Below are 18,444 nucleotides of genomic sequence, written 5' to 3' on the forward strand. Positions count from 1 at the left end.
AAATTTTCTTTCAAAGGCCATTTTTTCAGGTTCCCAAACCAATCTAAACAAACAGAAAACAATTTTTTCTGAGAGGTTTACTGTGAGGAACTCCCCCAAAGGAAATTCCTAATTTAAGCAGAGTCTTAATACTCCTAATGTGGGAGTCAGTGTTGGAAGAGACCAAGTTTATCAAAGACACTGATAGTGAACCCGTTCTGGGTACAACAGGTCCTTGTCCCAACCCAGAGCTGATATAAAGCCAGAGCCCCGGCAAAGCTGGGATTTGGAGCAGTAGCCTGCAGACAGAACCTCCTTCTTAGGACATGGACAAGCTGCTGGTGCTGGGAGTGGCTCTGCTCTGCCTCCTGCATGGTGAGTGCTGGCCAGGCAGTGGTCTGTGAGCCTGTGTGACCTGTGGGAGGTGGTCTATGGGCAGTGGGAGGTGGTTTAGGGAGTTGCACTGCCTTCAGTTGCCATCTTCTGTAGGCCCTAGCCCCCTGACTACCCAAGGAAGAATTACCTCTTGAAAATCAGTTATATTTCCACTGTATTTTCATAAAATGTGTTTTAAAAAACACAACATAAAATTATAAGAAGTTGGTCCTGGAGCTTTCTGAGATTTGTCCAAAATCCCACATTCCAGAAAACCCTTCTTTCCAGGCATATACCCATGATTATATATTCATGTGCATAAGAATAAACCTGGAAATACAAAAACTAAAACATCTATGTTGATTAACACTGGTTAAGAGCTTCATTATTATTTTATCATTTAAAATACTTTTTAAATTTTTGCTTCATCTGAAAGTCAGAAAGATAAGATTTTCCAAAGATTCTCCATCCCTGGTGCTCTCTCTCTGAGTGCTTGCAAGAACTGGTGATCAGCCAGGTGGAAGCCTGGAACTCAATTCAGACCTCCCATGGGGATGGCAGGATACTATGTGCCAGGATGCACAATGGCTGAAGTCATGATCAAAGTTTCGTTTCGTTTCTCATAAAGTGTAGTTTTAGAGAAATCTTGAATTTTTGGCACAAGTGAGAGAACAGCAAGTACCCATTTATTCTCTGCCCCCACATTGCTCACCCTAAGTCTCAGTCAACAGCCTGACAACAGTGATCAGCTTGTTACAATGGACAACCTATCAGGGCACATCACTTTTTATATTTTTTATTATAAATATAATTTTCAGTGATATGACTCTGCAGGTATCCGGATTCTCCCACACACACACACCTCCTCTTCCTACTTTCCCATTCACAACCACCACCACCATTTCCCTTCATATTATTACAATAGTACAGTCCTTCAGCAATAGTCACAAGTCCAACATTCTACTATTTGAGTGTAACATGGCATTACAGACATAAATAAAGAAAATTGAGTATCATATTGTCAAGATATATTTAACATTTTCATTGGGAGTCCTCCTTTTATGCAGGAGTAGCACTGCCTACTGAGACATATCTTCATGTTCAGTGTACCAGTCTGCATTACACAGTTTACCTATGAGAATATATGTAAATATATGCTTACCTGTATATCTATGTGTTTTGTATTTTGCATGAATTATGCCTTATATTGGAAAGAACATATAATATTTGTCCTTTAGGGAATGACTTATTTCTGAACATAATGATCCCAGTTTGACCCACTTTCTGGAAAACAATATAATTTCATTATTTTTAATGCCTGAGTAGAATTCCATGGAGTTAATGTACAAGTTAATTTATCTATTTATCTTTTAATGGGCAATTGGATTGTTTCCATGTCTTCACTATTGTGTTGCTTTAAGTAGGATTACAGGTCATTTTGTCATATACAAATTTCACTTCCATTGGATATATTCCCAAAAGTAGAAAAACTGAGTCATATAACAGATCAATATTCACTTCTCTTAGCATTCTCCATACTGACTTCCCATCATGGTTGTACTAGCCTACACTCCCACCAGCAGTGAAGGAGGGTACCTTTCTTCCCACATCCACCCCAGTAGGTATGGTTAATAGAGTGCTGAATGAAGGCCAATCTCACTGAAGTTAGGTGGAACTTCAATGTGATTTTTATTTACATTTTCCTAATAGCTAGGAAGTCTATGTATGTTTTCATATATCTATTAGCCGTCTTAATTTGTTCTTTTGAATGATGTTTGCTCATTTGCTTCTTCCATTGCCTCAAAGAGTTGTTTGTTTTCTGTCACTGAGTTTCTGAAGCTCTTTGTAGATCCTGAATATTAGTTCTCTCTCAATTGTATAGTGTGCTGTGGGAAGCCATGTAGTTGGGTCAGATGGCATAGGAGTGTGATGAGCACTGCTCTTTGGTTAGCAAGGCTACGAGGAGCTTCTGGCTCTTCCACAAAAGCTTCAAAGAATCCCTAGATCTGCCTAGATCACCCTGATCTGTGCTCCAACAGTGTTCCACTCTGACCATTTTCCATATGCCACACCATAACATGTACCTGGTGTCAGACTGTCTATTTAGACTACAACTCATCTGAAAGAAAGAAGATTGTGTCACTGCTCTGTGAACACACAGCACCCAGTGCCTGGCAGTGCATATCCCAAAAAGTATTGGAGAGATACTGCAAAGACCTCATTCAGCCCTGCTCTCAGTGCGGACAGTTCTCACAGACCCTTGGGAAGGGGCTGATCAGCTCAACTGAGCAACTGCTCTCTCCTGCAGAAGCACAAACTGGACATGTAAAACCATAACAGGATTCCAGCATGTTTATGAGACAGAACTCATGACCAAAATCATAACATCCCAGCAAAACCAAGGGAGATTTTTGGCCAGAGTTTGAAGGTTCTTGTTCACCTCTTAAAGTTAAGGTTGAGAAAATCCATCACTGGTTCTTATAGACTCTTGAATATCTCGTTTTGATTTGTAGAAGAGGTGAAGTTTGAACTTTTTGGCTACTCTCCATCTCCATTCATATCCCAAAAGTCCGGGGCAGACAACTGTGGCTCCTGGATAGCCCCAGGCACACAGCGGCACTATGTGCATCACCCAGAAGACAGGCCTGCTGTCCCATGGCAAGGATGGGTCCACTGCTTTGTTTTGTGCTTCTCTCTGTATTCTTCCCATCAACCCAGCTCTACACGTAATTTGCATCTCTCAGTTATGAGGTACCTCATTCACAACTCTCTTAGTCTTTCATGCCAGAGTAATTGTGACATTCGTTTTAAATAGCTCCATTCAACTTTCCCTTATTTGTTTTCTCATCTGCCTAAACAACCATCTTGTTTGTTAGTAAAAAGTGATTTCTCTGTCCATCACCCTCATCAATCCATCTACAAACATAAAGCCAAGTGTCTAATTTTTTTTTTTGAAGATTTATTTGTTAGGATGAAAGGTGCAGCCGATTCATTCCCTAAGTACCTTCAACATCCAGGACTGGGACACACCAAGATCAGGAGCCATCTTGGTCTCGCAAATGGGTGGCAAGAATCCAAACACTTTTGGCCATTACTTGCTGCTTTCCCAGGTACATTAGCAGAAAGCTGATTAGGAAGCTGAAGAGCTGGAATTCAAACCTATGCTTCAACTTGGGAGTAAGATGTCCCAGCCTGCAGCTTGACCTCAGCCCAGCCAAGGATCCATTTAATAGCTGAGGTTTTGTTCTTGAGCTATCTTCTTCTTTGACTTATTTGCCTCTTTTTATGAGCACTTCAAGGGTCAGAGAATGTGCTTAACACTTGACCTTGCTTCCCAAGTACTCTGCGTCCATAGAATTCTTTGTTGTCACAAGTCCTTCTTGAATCTCTATTGAAATGCCTCTTCACAGGTAAGAAGAGGGACAGGCAGGTATGTAACTGAAACATTGTAAATCTCCCTCCATTTTCCAGAATTCCATATTCCTCTTCCAGCTTTCCTTGTCCCTGATGTCCATTTTAATTACTAATATATTCTTTGTGTGTCTCTTTTTATAATCTTAATTTAAAAGTAAGGTTTTTGCTTTGATGGGGGGGGGAGTCTTTATTTTGCTTATGTTTTCTGAGAGGTCTTTTTTATTTTAATTTTATGTGAAAGGCAGAGATACAAAAATCAAGAGAGAGAGAACTCTTCCACCCACTGATTCACTCCCAGAATATTGCCAACAGCCATTACCAGTCAACTAGACCATCATGAAGCCAGAAGGCTGGAACTGCATCCAGGCTTCCCACATGAGTGGCAGCCCAACTGCCTTCTTCCCAGGATGAACATAAGCAGGAAGCTGGATCAGAAGCACAGGAGCCAGGATTGGAAACAAGCACTCCAATATAGGATGCAGATTTCCCAAGCAACAACTTAACCTCTGTGTCATACACCCACCTCTCCGAGCAATCTTTTTTTTCCCACTGAATCCCTAATAACTATAATGGAACCTGTAGCATAGTAAACTTTCACTGTATGTGGAATAAACAGCGAATATTCATCACAATCCTATGAAATTCACAGGTAAAATGTTGACAGCTCAGGATAACATAGAATTTGCCAAATGGGTCCTGGGATGAGAGTAGGTTGCCCCCACATCCTGGCCTTCCCTCCTCTGCATGCCTCTTCTTCCACCATGTCCACTGTCTCTCTCCTGCCCCTCTGTCCATTTTCATTTCCTCTTTACCTTTTCTTCCCTATTTCTCTGTCAACTTTGCTTTTGTTCCCTGGATTCTACCAGAAGCCATCAGAAAGTAATTTATGTAGTTTGAGATGGAATAAGGAGGACATGAATAAGGAGGACATGGGTGTCATGAAATGGAAGTTTCCCAGGGGTGATGCCCCATGACGAAGTCTGTGGTTAGCAAAGTCAAGCCAAGGGCAGGTCACTGGCTGGCCAAGTCAGGCCATAGGGAGGCGGAAGTTGCAGCAGCTGGCATACCCAGAGGTGCATTGCTATTTCTCTCCTCCCTCCAGCTCAGAGCACTCTCCTGACGGCCCAGAAGGCACGTCATCATTAATGCTGATAGTGTATCCCCCTGCAAGCTGCCCCCGCAAAGCTAGGCAGAGTTCAGTGAGAGAGTTTCCTCCCACCTTCCCCGTTTAAGTCTTACCTTGTCTGCCTCAGGTCAAGGCACACAGGCCGCCCTGAGTTTCCACTTGTTTCCTTTGCCTTTCCCCTTCAAAGAGATTCAGGATGTGACTTGTCTTCACCACGTTCAGGAACAATCTGCACTCGTTAACTGGTCTCTACAAATAATGGGTCATTTTTACAGCACTTTCAACTGAATGATAGCCATTGTTTAAAGTTATCTGAAGTGACATTAAATAACTGGACCCACATTGATTTCATATTTCTCCCATCACTAGAAAAAATTGGGTGGCTCCCAAATTTTCATGGACAGAAAAAAAGTTAACATAAGCACATCTTGCATATTATTTTTCTTCATTTTTTGCCTGTTTAAACAATACAATAAGGAATACACATATACGGAAAGAAACTGTACAGCTTAGTAAAGCATAAAAGCCAATCTCACTCTCACCTCAAGCCCCTTCTTTGGAAGCCATCAGTATTTCACATTATTTTTTGTGAACCTTCAAAAATCTTCTGAGGATTTGTAAGCTTGTGTGCTGTCACTTTTCACACAAACTTACCATTGTAGGAGTTGTGCTTCCCTCAACACCTTCAGTGTGGAAGCCCCAAGCAGCGGCACCTCAGGATCTGAGCATTTTTAGAGAAAGGGCCTTTAAGCAGTGATTTCAATGAGTCCATTGGCATGACTTTGAAGGCAGCCTCACCAACATCTTTATAAAAAGGAGAAATGTAGATGCATAGAGACCCCAGTAAGCCATGAGACCCAGATGACACAGGCAGCAGCCACCTGTCAGACAGAAACAGAGGTCACAAGGGAAGCCAAACATGCCGACGTCTTGACGTGGACTCCCTTGCTCCCAGCACTGGAACACAATTAATACCTATTGTTTCAGCTCCAGTTATACACTTTTTAGTTAGAGCAGCCTTCTGCAAACCACAACAGCTATTTCAGTAGATCCACAGTCTTACATTCTCGCTTCCTCACAAGTCTCACATGGTATCTCCAAGTGGTTATGTAAACACATCCTTTTTATACTTCACAGAATTATAAAGATATTTAACTATTTATTTTGCATGAGTACTATCAGTAACACTAAGGAATACTTTGTCAAATAACAAAGGCAAAAATGTGATTTATAAAAAGGAAAAGAGAAAGAAAACAAGAAAAACTCTGAATTCCTGAATGTATAGACAGTAGTATCAAGAAAATGATACTAGTTTAGTTTATGGATTTCCCAGGAGGCCTTGTAAGTCTAGCATGAAGTGCATCTCTTTTAGATGTGTCACTGTTGTTGTTTGGGTTTGAGACTTTCTTTTAAGATTTATCTACTTTTATCAGAAAGGTAGATTTTCAGAGAGAGAAAGAGAGACCAAGAGAGAGATGTCGTCCAGCCCAAATGGTAGCAACAGCCATTCATCCCCAAATAGCTGCAACAGCTGGAGCTGAACTGATCAGTCCAAGAGCTAGAACCCAGGAGATTCTCCAGGGTCTTCTACATGGCTGCAGGGACCCAGGGACGTGAGTTACCCTCCTCTGCTGTCCCAGACCATAAGCAGGGAGCTGGACCCAAAGTGGAACAGCTTGGACCCAAGCCAGTGTCCATGTGGGATGTCAGCGCCCCCAAGTGGAAGATTAGCCAGCAATACCAACACACTGGCTCCATTGTTGTTTTCAACTACATTTGCCACAATCAGAACAACTTCATAATTTCCTATTTCAGATTTCTTTTGAACATTTTACATTTTCTATTCTGTGCATTCATTTCCAAATAGAACACACTCCTTGGAGGCTTGGAATGTAAGGCCACCAATTTCCTATAGTGTGAACAGAGACCCCATTAGTTCTGGGATTTAAAAGTTCCTTCTCAGTTCCCAGGACCTCTCTCAACAGCCACACCTGCTAAGCAGGCTAACAATTACCAGGCTCATTAAGTGTAAGAATGTTCTCGGGAACCACAAATGAGAAGAGACATATTGGACCATAGTCCAACCAGAGGGGGAAAAGCACTTGGAAAAGGAGAAAAATTTTTTAAATTTTATTTTCTATAATGATTACATGTTGATCAGAGTGGGAAGGATTGAGGCTTAGGAAAAATTGGGCGAACTCATTGTTCCCGAACTTGCTATTTCTTCTTGTCGTTTCTGGGGGAAGGGGAGAAACAAAAGGGGAAACCACACATGAATGTCCAAAGGTCCCAGTACCCAGGGATGAAGAACCTCATATCAACACAGTATCCCAATGTGTACATATTCCAAGGGCTCTGCCCCAGTGGTTTAGATAGTTCTGAAATGCTGTCAATTTCACTATTCCAAGGATGATGTCACCCTCCCAATGGCCATTGGCTGACATAGAAAGCCTCAAGTTTCCATTCACCTAGATTTTTTGCTGTCATCATTTGACTGGGGTTTGTAGAGTTTGTTCCGTTCTCCATCTTCTACTACGACACCAAATGAACTGACATATTCTCCTTTTACATCAGGGTCTATGTTCACTGCTCCACCTTTTTCACTAAATAGGACATGTTTTTGCAGGTGAGCCCAAGGACCCCGGCCAGGCATCCAAAGCCTCATCAGATCCCCCACCCCTGGGGCTCACAAACCCAGCACCCACCTCACAGGCAGGCCTCAAGACACAGGCTAGGCAACCCAAGACCCGTCAGATGCCTCATCCTCAGGGCTCACAAAACAGGAGAAATTTGATTCAGAAATCAACTCCACATAAAATGGAAGAAACAATTTCAGCAAGATATTAAGCAACCAAGTGACTGAAAGTGATGGTAGCCCAGACGAGCCAACAGAAGCCAGCCTATCCAGCCAACTGAAGTCTATGATGAGATACCATCATTGTGACAGTTTCTACACAACAGAAAAAAAGAAAGACTGCCACAGCAACAGAAAACTAAGCTTCCCTCTGTGGTGCCAGTATTTCATATAGGTACCAGTTCATGTCCTGGCTGCTCCCCTTCTGATCCAGTTCCCTGCTTATGGCCTGCAAAGGCATCAGAAGATAACCAGAGTCCTTGGAGCTCTGCACCTGTATGGGATACCTGGGACAAACTCCAGGTTCCTTGCTTCAGACCAGTTTAGCTCCAGCCATTACAGCCCTTTGGAGAGTGAAACGGCAAATGAAAGATCACATTCTCTCTTTGTTTTTCCTTCTCTGTGGGAATCTACCTTTAACATACAAATAAATGAATCACAACACAAAAAAAGAAAGTAAAGAGATATGTCTTATTCAGGAGTTGGGACATAAAAAGCGTAAAATACCTAGCACAAGTCATAGGTGGGTGACAGAGACTGAACATTCGAGCCATCTGCTACTGTTTTACCCAAGCCAGTAGCGGGGGCTGAAGCAGAAGTACAGCAGCCAGGAGATAAATCAACATCCACATGAGAGGACAGCATCAAGCTTTACTTGCTGTGCTATTTTGTGCCACGCACTCCTTTCCAGACAAAACAAGCCATCAAGACAAAGACTGATACTGAAGCTTTTCCTCTACATCGGTAAACGATGCATTTAGTGCTTTAACACCAAAGCAGGACAAATGGCAGTGTGCTCTGGCAGACAACTGCAAGTATGTCAGTCAACAGGGGCCAGCGACTGTTCACAATAACTTACAAAAGGCAATTACCACTTCATTCAGCCTCATAATGTTGATAATTGGGTTATCATTTTTAAGTGTATTTCAGTGCAACTATTTATATATGAGCTCGTGTCCTGCAACCTACTGAATTTGCTTATTTTGGAATAGTTTTTCTGTGAATTACTTAGCATTTTCCTTAGGCAACCCCTTGTCAACTAAAAGCAGGCATTGCTCCTTCTCTCTCTCCAGTCTGGATGCTTTTGTTTCTTTCTCCTGCTGTTTGCCCTGGCTGGCACCTCAAGCACTGCGCTGAACGGAAGTGGTCAGAGTGGGCATCTGTGTCTCTCTTGGTCTCATGGTGAGCGATTCTAGGCTTTCAGCATCCCATCGGATGTTCGCTGCACATTTCTCAAGTGCCCTTTACCAGGCTAAGCCTCTTGATCTCTCTGTGTTCACTCAGTCAGGCTCAGTTAATGATCACACTGCTCAATCATTTGAAGATAATCACACAGTTTGTTCTCCTGTGTGTCCCCTCTGTCTCTCTGTCCACTACCATCATGTCCTGGCTGGAAGGCACTGTTCTCTCTGGTCCTAAAGTGCACCTGAGTGAGCCATTCACCTCCCTGACTTTTGGCTTTCTCAGAAATTCATCTCTGCTTCCTTGCCACGGGCAATTAGCGTTAAAGAGAAGGATGTGGTCTTTGCTCTTCTGGCTGCTTGTGGGGGCCCCTGAGTCTTGGATCTTTCCCAGGGAAACTGTACATGACCTCCTTTGCATGCCTAATCCAGGAGCCCTTGAACTATCTCCACAAGGTCTTTTGTTGAAGCCCTGTGTGGAAGGAGATGAACACTGGCCACAGTGGGCTGCCCAGGAGGCCCACCGTCCATATCACAGTGCTTACTTGTGTCTTGTTTGTTTGTTTTAGCATTTTTATTACATTTTTTTACAATCTTTACATAGTTAATTAGGGTAAAAGGTTCAAGGGCTACAGGAAAGTGGGTAAGACTATTATTTCCATATTGTTTCCTTCATGTTTAAAGAGGGGTATTAAGGGAGAAGGGCCACCCAATTTCCCACCCTCCCCAGGTCCTGGATGTAGGGTATACTCCGAGGTTTTTGCTCAAGTGGTTTTGATATTTCAACAGTTATGAATCGCTGCCAATCTTGCCACTCCAAGCACTATGAGGTCTTTGGAGAATCTACGGATTGACATAGTCCATCATAGAGTCTCTGTTTGCCCGTATTTTGCTGCCAACCTATAGCTGACATGGTTGATTGACCTTTTCTGTCTTCTCTCTTTTCATGGTTAGGGTTCTGAGTCCAGCATTTCAATTGGGGAGATGTCCAAAGAAACTTTGTCTGAGGTGTTCTCAGACCAAATTCTTGAATGTACTAGCAAGTACAGGGCCTGCCACAGTCCATATCCCCCAATCAGCTGGTGGTTGCAATCGCTGGGTCGGTTCTGTTTTCAGCCCCAACTTCCACTGGAACAAATGGGTGTTGCAGTCCAGCCTGCTTCTGCCCAGCACATACTCAGCCCTCACATAAACCAGTGGGAGCTGCAGCCTAGTTAGAGCGAGCCACAAACCGCCACCAGGCCCGCCCCCTACCCTAGTTTGCCAGTATGTGTAGCAGACTAGTCCAGTCTGTCCCACACCCCATTCCACCCCAGCCCCTGTCCTGGTTTTTCAAGCCCTCCCGTGGAAGTGGTAACCCAAGAGGGAGGAACCCACTATTTCCCTCCCAGGCCTCTCCCACTCCCAGATTGTGCTCTCTCCAGGTAGTTCTGTGGTTTGACTTGACAGAATTAGCCCCCAGTGCCAGCTTCTGCCAGCTGATGCTGTGGCTAAGCCCAAGCAACTCTCACCCACTGTAATTTTGTTTGCAGTAGGAATAATCAGCTCAGCCTGGCTTTTCCCTGATCGAGTCCACATGAGGCCCACAGGTGTTGTAGCCCTGCTTAGTATGGTCTGCCCCAATCCCAGTTCACGTTCTCCAGTGGGAGTAGCTGTCCAGCAAGGGAACCCCTCCTTATTTCCCCTGCTGGCTCTGCCCCCTTGCTTCCTGGTTCTCACGTGTGCTGTTTGGGTGCTGTGGTCACATCCGGGACAGGTAACCTCATCTTGGCATTCCGTAATGTACACTGGTCTTTGTCGCGACTAAACCAGGCTCAGCCCACAATCTGTTCTGGTGCTTGATTTTGCCGGTGGATGACCTGAACAGATTCAGCCTGGTCTTCCCCCAACCCATGCCAAATGCATGTGGGTATCTTTCCATGGCCTGGTCTGGGCTGTTTCCTTTCATGCTTCTTGCACTTACCTGCCGGGTCTGTGTCCTACCAGAGGAGTTGCCCAGTCTCCTCTATCAGAAGCTCTCCCAGTGCCAGATTTTGCACATGCCAGGGGTCCATGAGCCAGCCCTACTCAGTTCACCTCCTCTCCAAGCAGGAACAGTGGCTTTTCCTGAAGAGCTTCAACCAAAACTGGTCCTTGCTATTGGATATTTCAGTCTAGCCATGGCTTATCTATACCCACATATGGCTCACACATGGCTCAGTCGGGGCTGAGACTTAGCCTAGTCCATCCCGCATCTGCCCTGGTCCTCCAGGATACCAGACGGTGGTGTTGGAGTCTAGCCCGGCTCGGTGCATCCAATCCCAGTCCACACTTGTACCAAGGGAGACTACAACCATTTCATGATCTGAATACAGCCACCATTCCAGCCAACGTGACCCTTGGTGGGAGCCTCAACTCAGCTAGGGTGTCCCCTTAGTTCCCCAACCGGGCCTGTTCCCAGCCATAGATTATACGCATGCCAATGGTTGCTCTGACTCAGCTTGGCTCAGTCCCTCACCTGTCCCGACCTCTGCCTTAGACACTGTGGCTTAGCGTCCTTGGCTCATGCAGACCAGTAGGTGCAATAGCCTAGCTTGCCATGACCTTTGCTCCAGCCTGGTCTCTAGTTTCGCTTGTGGGCTAAGGTTTGCTCAGTCCTGCCAGGTCCACCATGTTCCATTACCAATTCACACATTAGCCAGCCATTGGAGCTACTTTGCCCAGCTTGTCCGACTCCCAGGTCTGGACCACATTTTCTTCAGTGGGAGCTATGACTCTCCAAGGGAGTTTCCCAAGTTCCTCCACTTGATCCACTCGTGGACCCAGTTCTCACACATGCCACTGGGTTTTAGGCCAGGTTCCAGCAAAGTCTGGCCTTCCAACTCTTGAACTAACTAGTGGGGCTAGAATTATTTCCACAGGGTTTGGCCCACACATCCCTCACAGAACCTACCCCCAGTTATGGTTCTCGAGTGCTAGTTAAAGTAATGGCCCTGCTTAATGTGACCTTTCTCCTGATCCATCATCATTCAGGTAACAGGATATGATTCTGATTCTGACAAGCCCCGAGCCATAGCTTTTGCAAGGACTGGTATTTGGTGGTCAGTGATTACAAGTTTTTCAAAGGAAGTTACTATCATTGGGAACCTTTACGATTGCTTCATGACCTAGAAGCACAATGGGTTCAATCTGGACCTACCTAAGCAGCGATTCAAGGAACCAAACCCCAGAGCTCCGTGGCCAGATGGCCAGCAGGTGCACATGGTGGCTGGCATCTGGGATCCAGACATGAGACGCCCCATCCTGAGACCCACCAGCAGCCAGGAGCTGCTGGAAGTTTAAACTCCCAGACCCAAGGTCGCACCCCTCCCCAATCCCATTCACCGCACAATGAGGGCAGCAGGTGGAACCCGGATGCACCCAGTCACGGAGACCTCCCCCCTCGGTGTACTCACCTCAAAGGGAGCAGCCCCCGGAGCCCAGGCATGAGACACCCTGTCCTGAGACCCACCATGCTTACTTGTGTCTTACAGCTGCCTGCTCATGTGCCCTCTGGAAGGCAGAAAATTGTGGGTCAAATACTTGGGTCCATGCTATTCAGCTGGACAACACTTGGCTTCAGTTCTGTGCCTTGGCGCATTGGTCTGGTCCAGTCTTGGCTGTTACAGGCATCGTGCAGCAAACTAGCAGATGAACTATCCCCATGCCTCCCAACAGTCTCTCTACCTTTTAAATTTAGTCACTCTTCTCTCCAACAACCTATCAGATGAAGCTTTCCCAAATCAATGTTAATTTTAGGTTATCAGGGGAGTTTTCATTCCTAGGGCATTCCTGCCCTTCAGTCTCCACTCAGCTTGGAGACCCCAATCCACTGGGTAGGTCACAGCTGTCTGCTGATTCCTCCCATTTCCACCATGGAAAACTCAGATGACATCCTCTCTCTTCTGTTTGTTTTTCCTCACTTCTTTTTCTGTATCCCTTATCTCTTCTCTCCATTATTGTCCACTTCCTCCTCCCACTGAGCAACTGGATGAGGAATGCCGGACACACAGCTGACTCAGACTGAGGAACAATTCAGGAAATGAAATATTGCTCTCCTATTTCATACACATAAGTTTTATTGAGAAAGCAGGAAAGTAAAGAGGCATAAGGAATACAGAAGAGGCTGAGTGGGTCCATCTGCCCTCCATAGAGGTTATTTGTGCAAGGACCCTGCCATCTAAGGATGCACAGCGGAAGAACAATCCCAGATTTCTGGCATGGCTTCCTTTACCACACAAATAGGGATCGGGACTGGGAGTGCTAAAGCCCGTTGCTGAAGGTCATTGCAGAATTCTTTGCCCTGGCCTCGTCTGCAATTGAAGTAATGCTTTCTTGTGAAGCCAAGGGGCCTGGAGTTCTAAGGCCCCCATAGGGCCATGTTGTCACTTATAACTGTTCTAGGATAACCCACATGGGAAACCTGGACAGAGCTGCTGGCTCCTGGTTCAGCCTAGCCAAGGCCCAGCCATTGTGAGCATTTGGGGAAGTACACTAGTTTTTGGGAAATTTCTCCATGTCTCTCCACCTTTTTCTGTTCCTATGCCTCTTAAAAAGTGACTAAAGCTTTACACTTTATAAAAAAAAAAAACACTTACTTTACATACATTTAAAAAGATGTAATGCCATTTTATGCTTAATAGACAACAGAATACTACAAACATAACTTTTATAGAATTAGTTCCAGAAAAAAATCTGTGTTTGTGTGTGTTTATGAGCCAGAAAGTTTATGTGGAAGAGAGAAGTAAAAGATAAGTTTATTTGGGGCAAAAATTCTGCAATTCACATAGAGCTTCCTGCTATTTTCCATGAGCTTTATGAAAGCCCCTGAGACATGTGCACACACACAGGCAGACAGTACAAAAGACAAAAAGACAAAGCATAATTAGACAAAAAAATATATAGATATTTTGAACACCAGGAAAACACTTTAAAAGGCCTTCCATAAATGTGAAATATGAGGCAGGAAGTGGCCACTAGATAAGAGACTATCACTGTCACTGGTCTCTTTTGGGGTCCAAAGAATAGTTCCAGATAGAGAATGGGACTGGTTTGCTGGTGGAGGGAGGCGGGCGGTCTTCAACTCTGGGAAAGAGTCTGAACCCTGGCTCCAAGGCAGAACTCAACAGCAGTAGATCTTTAGTCCTCCAGAGAAAAATCTGAAAAGGACTACTATCTGTCTAGTCCAATGCCGGCCCACAACCACCAAGTCTTTCCAGGCTAGAAAGCCACCAGCACTTCTAAACCCTCCAGAAGAAATGACTCTGTCCTGCCAGACCACAGCTCTCATGGCCAGCCAGCATCCTGCCCCTCATCTCTGGAAGGAAGGGCACCACTGACCAGCAGACCAGTACGTCCTCAGCATATGTACAGAGGAGCATATGTGCGCCCCCTCATTCTCGTTCTTCCTCCTGTTCTTTCCCTAGGGACCGTGGCCATAGAATGCAGAGTCTGTGCGCTATACCACCACAATTCCTGCATCCATGGAAAGGGAACATGCACTCTGAAAGAGAACGAGTCTTGCATAAGACTGGACATAATAAAGGAAGACAACCATGGTAAATGGGACAGAGTTAGGGTTAGGGTTAGCCTTCTGAAATTAGAATTGGAACGCAAGGGCCCAGCGCAGTAGCCTAGCAGCTGAAGTCCTCACCTTGCACATGCCAGGATCCCATGTGGGCGCTGGTTTTAATCCCAGAAGCTCTGTTTCTCGTCCAGCTCCCTATTTGTGGCCTGGGAAAAGAGTTGAAGACTTTGCAAAACCTTAGGACCCTGCACACACATGGGAGACCAGGAAAAAGCTCCTGGCTCCTGGCTTCAGATCGGCTAAGCCATTGCAGCAGCTTGGGGAGTGAATCAGCAGATAGAAGATCTCTGTCTCTCCTCCTCTCTGTATATCTGATTTTCCAATAAAAATAAATAAATCTTTAAAACAAAAGCAAACAAAAATAACTGGATCTCAAGATGTTAGAGTGCTTTTTCAACAGTCTAAGGTGTAGCTATGGCCAAACCACTACCCAGTAAGTACAGAGAGGTAGGTCAATGAGCCAGCACAATGGGAAGAGGAGAGCTAAAGCAGGGGCCTTAAAGAAAGTCTTAACCTTAACCGGGACAGGAAGACGCCTAAGGGAGTGTTTTGTAAGGCAGGAAGCATGGACACATCAGAACGTGAACTGACTTTGTTGATCTCTCTCTTAACACTAGAAAATGAAGACATGGCCATAATGGGGTGTCAAAAGAATTGTAACTCGCTTGGTTTTTACAAGAAGAACATTGTCTCCAACACCAGATGCTGCCAAGATAAAGACTTCTGCAATGAGTTTTAGCAAGGGGCTTTGCCTCCCACTCAGTCCTGCTTTGTTCTGTGTAGAAGCCAGGTGAGGGAATGATGGCAAGGCAACACAGTCATTCTCCTGCTGTGCTTCTTAGCTCATGAACCCTGCACACACAACTTCTACGGAGGGCAGTTGGATGTGCTCAATCTCCTTCCCCATTCCTTACGCATGTCTGTTTTCTGTTTTCTCAATAAAACCTATGGGCATGAAATGTGAGTGGCATACTTTAACTTCCTGTATCATTCCTCAGCTTGAATCCCTTGTGTGTTCAGCATCCTTGGTCAGGCTGACACTGGGAATGAGAAGTAGATAAGGGAGAAGGATACACAGCTATATAAAAAAGAAACAAGAAAGTTTCATCAAGTAGTCCAGCTTAGATCATTAGAGGGAGGAGTGACTAAATTTAAAAGGTAGAGAGACTGTTGGGTGGCATGGGGATAGTTCATCTACTAGTTTGCTGCACGATGCCTGTAACAGCCAAGACTGGACCAGACCAATGCGCCAAGGCACAGAACTGAAGCCAAGTGTTGTCCAGCTGAATAGCATGGACCCAAGTATTTGACCCACAATTTTCCGCCTTTCAGAGGGCACATGAGCAGGCAGCTGTAAGACACAAGTAAGCACTGTGATATGGACGGTGGGCCTCCTGGGCAGCCCACTGTGGCCAGTGTTCATCTCTTTTCACACAGGGCTTCAACAAAAGACCTTGTGGAGATAGCTCAAGGGCTCCTGGATTAGGCATGCAAAGGAGGTCATGTACAGTTTCCCTGGGAAAGATCCAAGACTCAGGGGCCCCCACAAGCAGCCAGAAGAGCAAAGACCACATCCTTCTCTTTAACGCTAATTGCCCGTGGCAAGGAAGCAGAGATGAATTTCTGAGAAAGCCAAAAGTCAGGGAGGTGAATGGCTCACTCAGGTGCACTTTAGGACCAGAGAGAACAGTGCCTTCCAGCCAGGACATGATGGTAGTGGACAGAGAGACAGAGGGGACACACAGGAGAACAAACTGTGTGATTATCTTCAAATGATTGAGCAGTGTGATCATTAACTGAGCCTGACTGAGTGAACACAGAGAGATCAAGAGGCTTAGCCTGGTAAAGGGCACTTGAGAAATGTGCAGCGAACATCCGATGGGATGCTGAAAGCCTAGAATCGCTCACCATGAGACCAAGAGAGACACAGATGCCCACTCTGACCACTTCCGTTCAGCGCAGTGCTTGAGGTGCCAGCCAGGGCAAACAGCAGGAGAAAGAAACAAAAGCATCCAGACTGGAGAGAGAGAAGGAGCAATGCCTGCTTTTAGTTGACAAGGGGTTGCCTAAGGAAAATGCTAAGTAATTCACAGAAAAACTATTCCAAAATAAGCAAATTCAGCAGGTTGCAGGACACCAGTTCAACATACAAGCAGTCATTGTATTGAAATACACTTAAAATGAAAATCCAATAACGAAAGTAATGGAAAAAGTACTTTTGCAACAAAGTAGAAAAGACTAAAATAAAAATCAATGTAACAAGAAAAGTGCAATGCTTGGACTCTGACAACTACAGAATCTTATCAGGGAAAATACTTTCATTTATAAATGATGTGATATTCTGTGATCATGCGTTGAAGCACTTGGTTTTGTTATTACATCGTTATTCCCCAATTTTATCTACATATTCATTGCAATAACTTTGCATGTCCCAGTTGTCTCCTCAAAAAAAAAACTGACAAATTGCTCTGAAAACATATATAGAAATATAAGGGATCCAGAACAATCTTGGCAGCTAGCAAGAAGGAACAGTACAAAGCTCACAACTGAGTTTCAAAACTTACTACCAATCTCTAAGTGATCATGATTTTTGCAATACTAATGTAAAGATAAATATGTAAATTGGTGAACTGAGACTCAATATCCAAATATATGCTTGCATTTATGCCCAATAGATTTATGTTATCTTTATTTTTAATAAGGTTTTCATTTATTTATTTTAAAGGCAGAGTTACACATGGAGAGGGAGAGACAAAGTGATCTTCAGCCATCTGTTTGCTGTTTGGACAATGGTTAGCGCTGGCCCTGACCAAAGCCAGGAGCCTGAGCTTCATCAAGGTCTTCCACATAGGTGGCAGTGGCCCAAATAATTGGACCCCTTTCTGTTGCTTTTCCTAGGCCACTAACAGAAAGCTGGATGGGAAGTGAAGCAGCCAAGTCACAAAGCAGCATCCATATTAGATGCCAACATTGAAGCCAATGGCTTTGCCAGCTATTCCACATGCTGGACCAGGCCAATTGATGTCTTTACAAGGGTACCAGGACAAAGAAATGAGGCAAGGATGATATGTTCATTACATGATGCTGTTACCATTAGATATCTATAAAAGAATGAAACTAGTCCTTTCTCTCATATCATGTACTAAAAGTAACTCAAATTAGTCTAGAATCACAATCTATGATCTCCATAGGCAACCGTGATGGCTTAAATCCTTCTGACCACATGTTTTGGCAATGGCTTTTTAGATGTGATATTCAAAACACAAGGCAGAAATAAGGAAAAAAGGCAACGTTGGACTGCCTTCACATTTGAAAAGTTGTGCTTCAAAGGATACTTTGAAGAAAGTGAAAAGAAAAGCCACAGAATGAGAAAAAATGTTTCTAAATAATACATCTATTTAGGGTATAGTATCCAAATACAGAGACATATAATAAACAAAATTATGTTAATCAATGTGTAAATAACACAACTGAAAATGAATAATGGGCAAGGTATTTAAATATGTATGTCTCTTTAAAAAAACACATAATTGGTCAATAAGCACATTGCAGCAGGTTCATAAAAGAAATCTTAAACTAGGGCCAGGCACGGTAGCCTAGCAGGTAAAGTCAGTGTCTTGCATGCGTTGGGACCCCTTATGGGCAGCTGATTCTAATCCCGCAGCTCAACTTCCCATCCAGCTCCCTGCCTGTGGCTTAGGAAAGCAGTCAAGGACAGCCCAAAGCCTTGGGACCCTGCAGCCACATGGGAAACCTGGAAGAAGCTCCTGGATCCTGGCTTTGGATCGGCACAGCTCCAGCTATTATGGCCACTTGAGGAGTGAATCAATGGACGGGAGGTCCTCTCTGTCTCTTCTCCTCTCTGTATATCTGATTTTGCAATAAAAATAAGCAAATCCTTTTTTAAAAG

At 44.4% G+C, this 18,444-nt stretch overlaps 1 protein-coding gene across 1 annotated transcript; it reads left to right on the top strand.

Moving 5' to 3' along the window:
• The first annotated feature begins 231 nt into the window (after window positions 1–231).
• On the top strand, window positions 232–15,477 carry PATE1 (prostate and testis expressed 1). The gene is made up of 3 exons (XM_040977152.1): window positions 232–354; window positions 14,374–14,505; window positions 15,152–15,477. The coding sequence occupies exons 1-3, from the start codon at window positions 306–308 to the stop codon at window positions 15,271–15,273; spliced, it is 303 nt and encodes a 100-aa protein (XP_040833086.1). The 5' UTR covers window positions 232–305; the 3' UTR covers window positions 15,274–15,477.
• The last annotated feature ends 2,967 nt before the right edge of the window (window positions 15,478–18,444 follow it).

The sequence above is a fragment of the Ochotona curzoniae genome, unplaced genomic scaffold (assembly GCF_017591425.1).
Source record: "Ochotona curzoniae isolate NIBS_2020 unplaced genomic scaffold, NIBS_Ocur_1.0 contig_2723, whole genome shotgun sequence".
Taxonomy (NCBI): Eukaryota; Metazoa; Chordata; class Mammalia; order Lagomorpha; family Ochotonidae; genus Ochotona; species Ochotona curzoniae.

Bases quoted from the DNA above. Each gene is read 5' to 3' on its own strand.
- PATE1 (XM_040977152.1), top strand. From the start codon at position 306: ATGGACAAGCTGCTGGTGCTGGGAGTGGCTCTGCTCTGCCTCCTGCAT. The intron at 355-14,373 runs GTGAGTGCTGGC...TTCTTTCCCTAG, and splicing joins TCTGCTCTGCCTCCTGCATG to GGACCGTGGCCATAGAATGC. The intron at 14,506-15,151 runs GTAAATGGGACA...TCTTAACACTAG, and splicing joins AATAAAGGAAGACAACCATG to AAAATGAAGACATGGCCATA.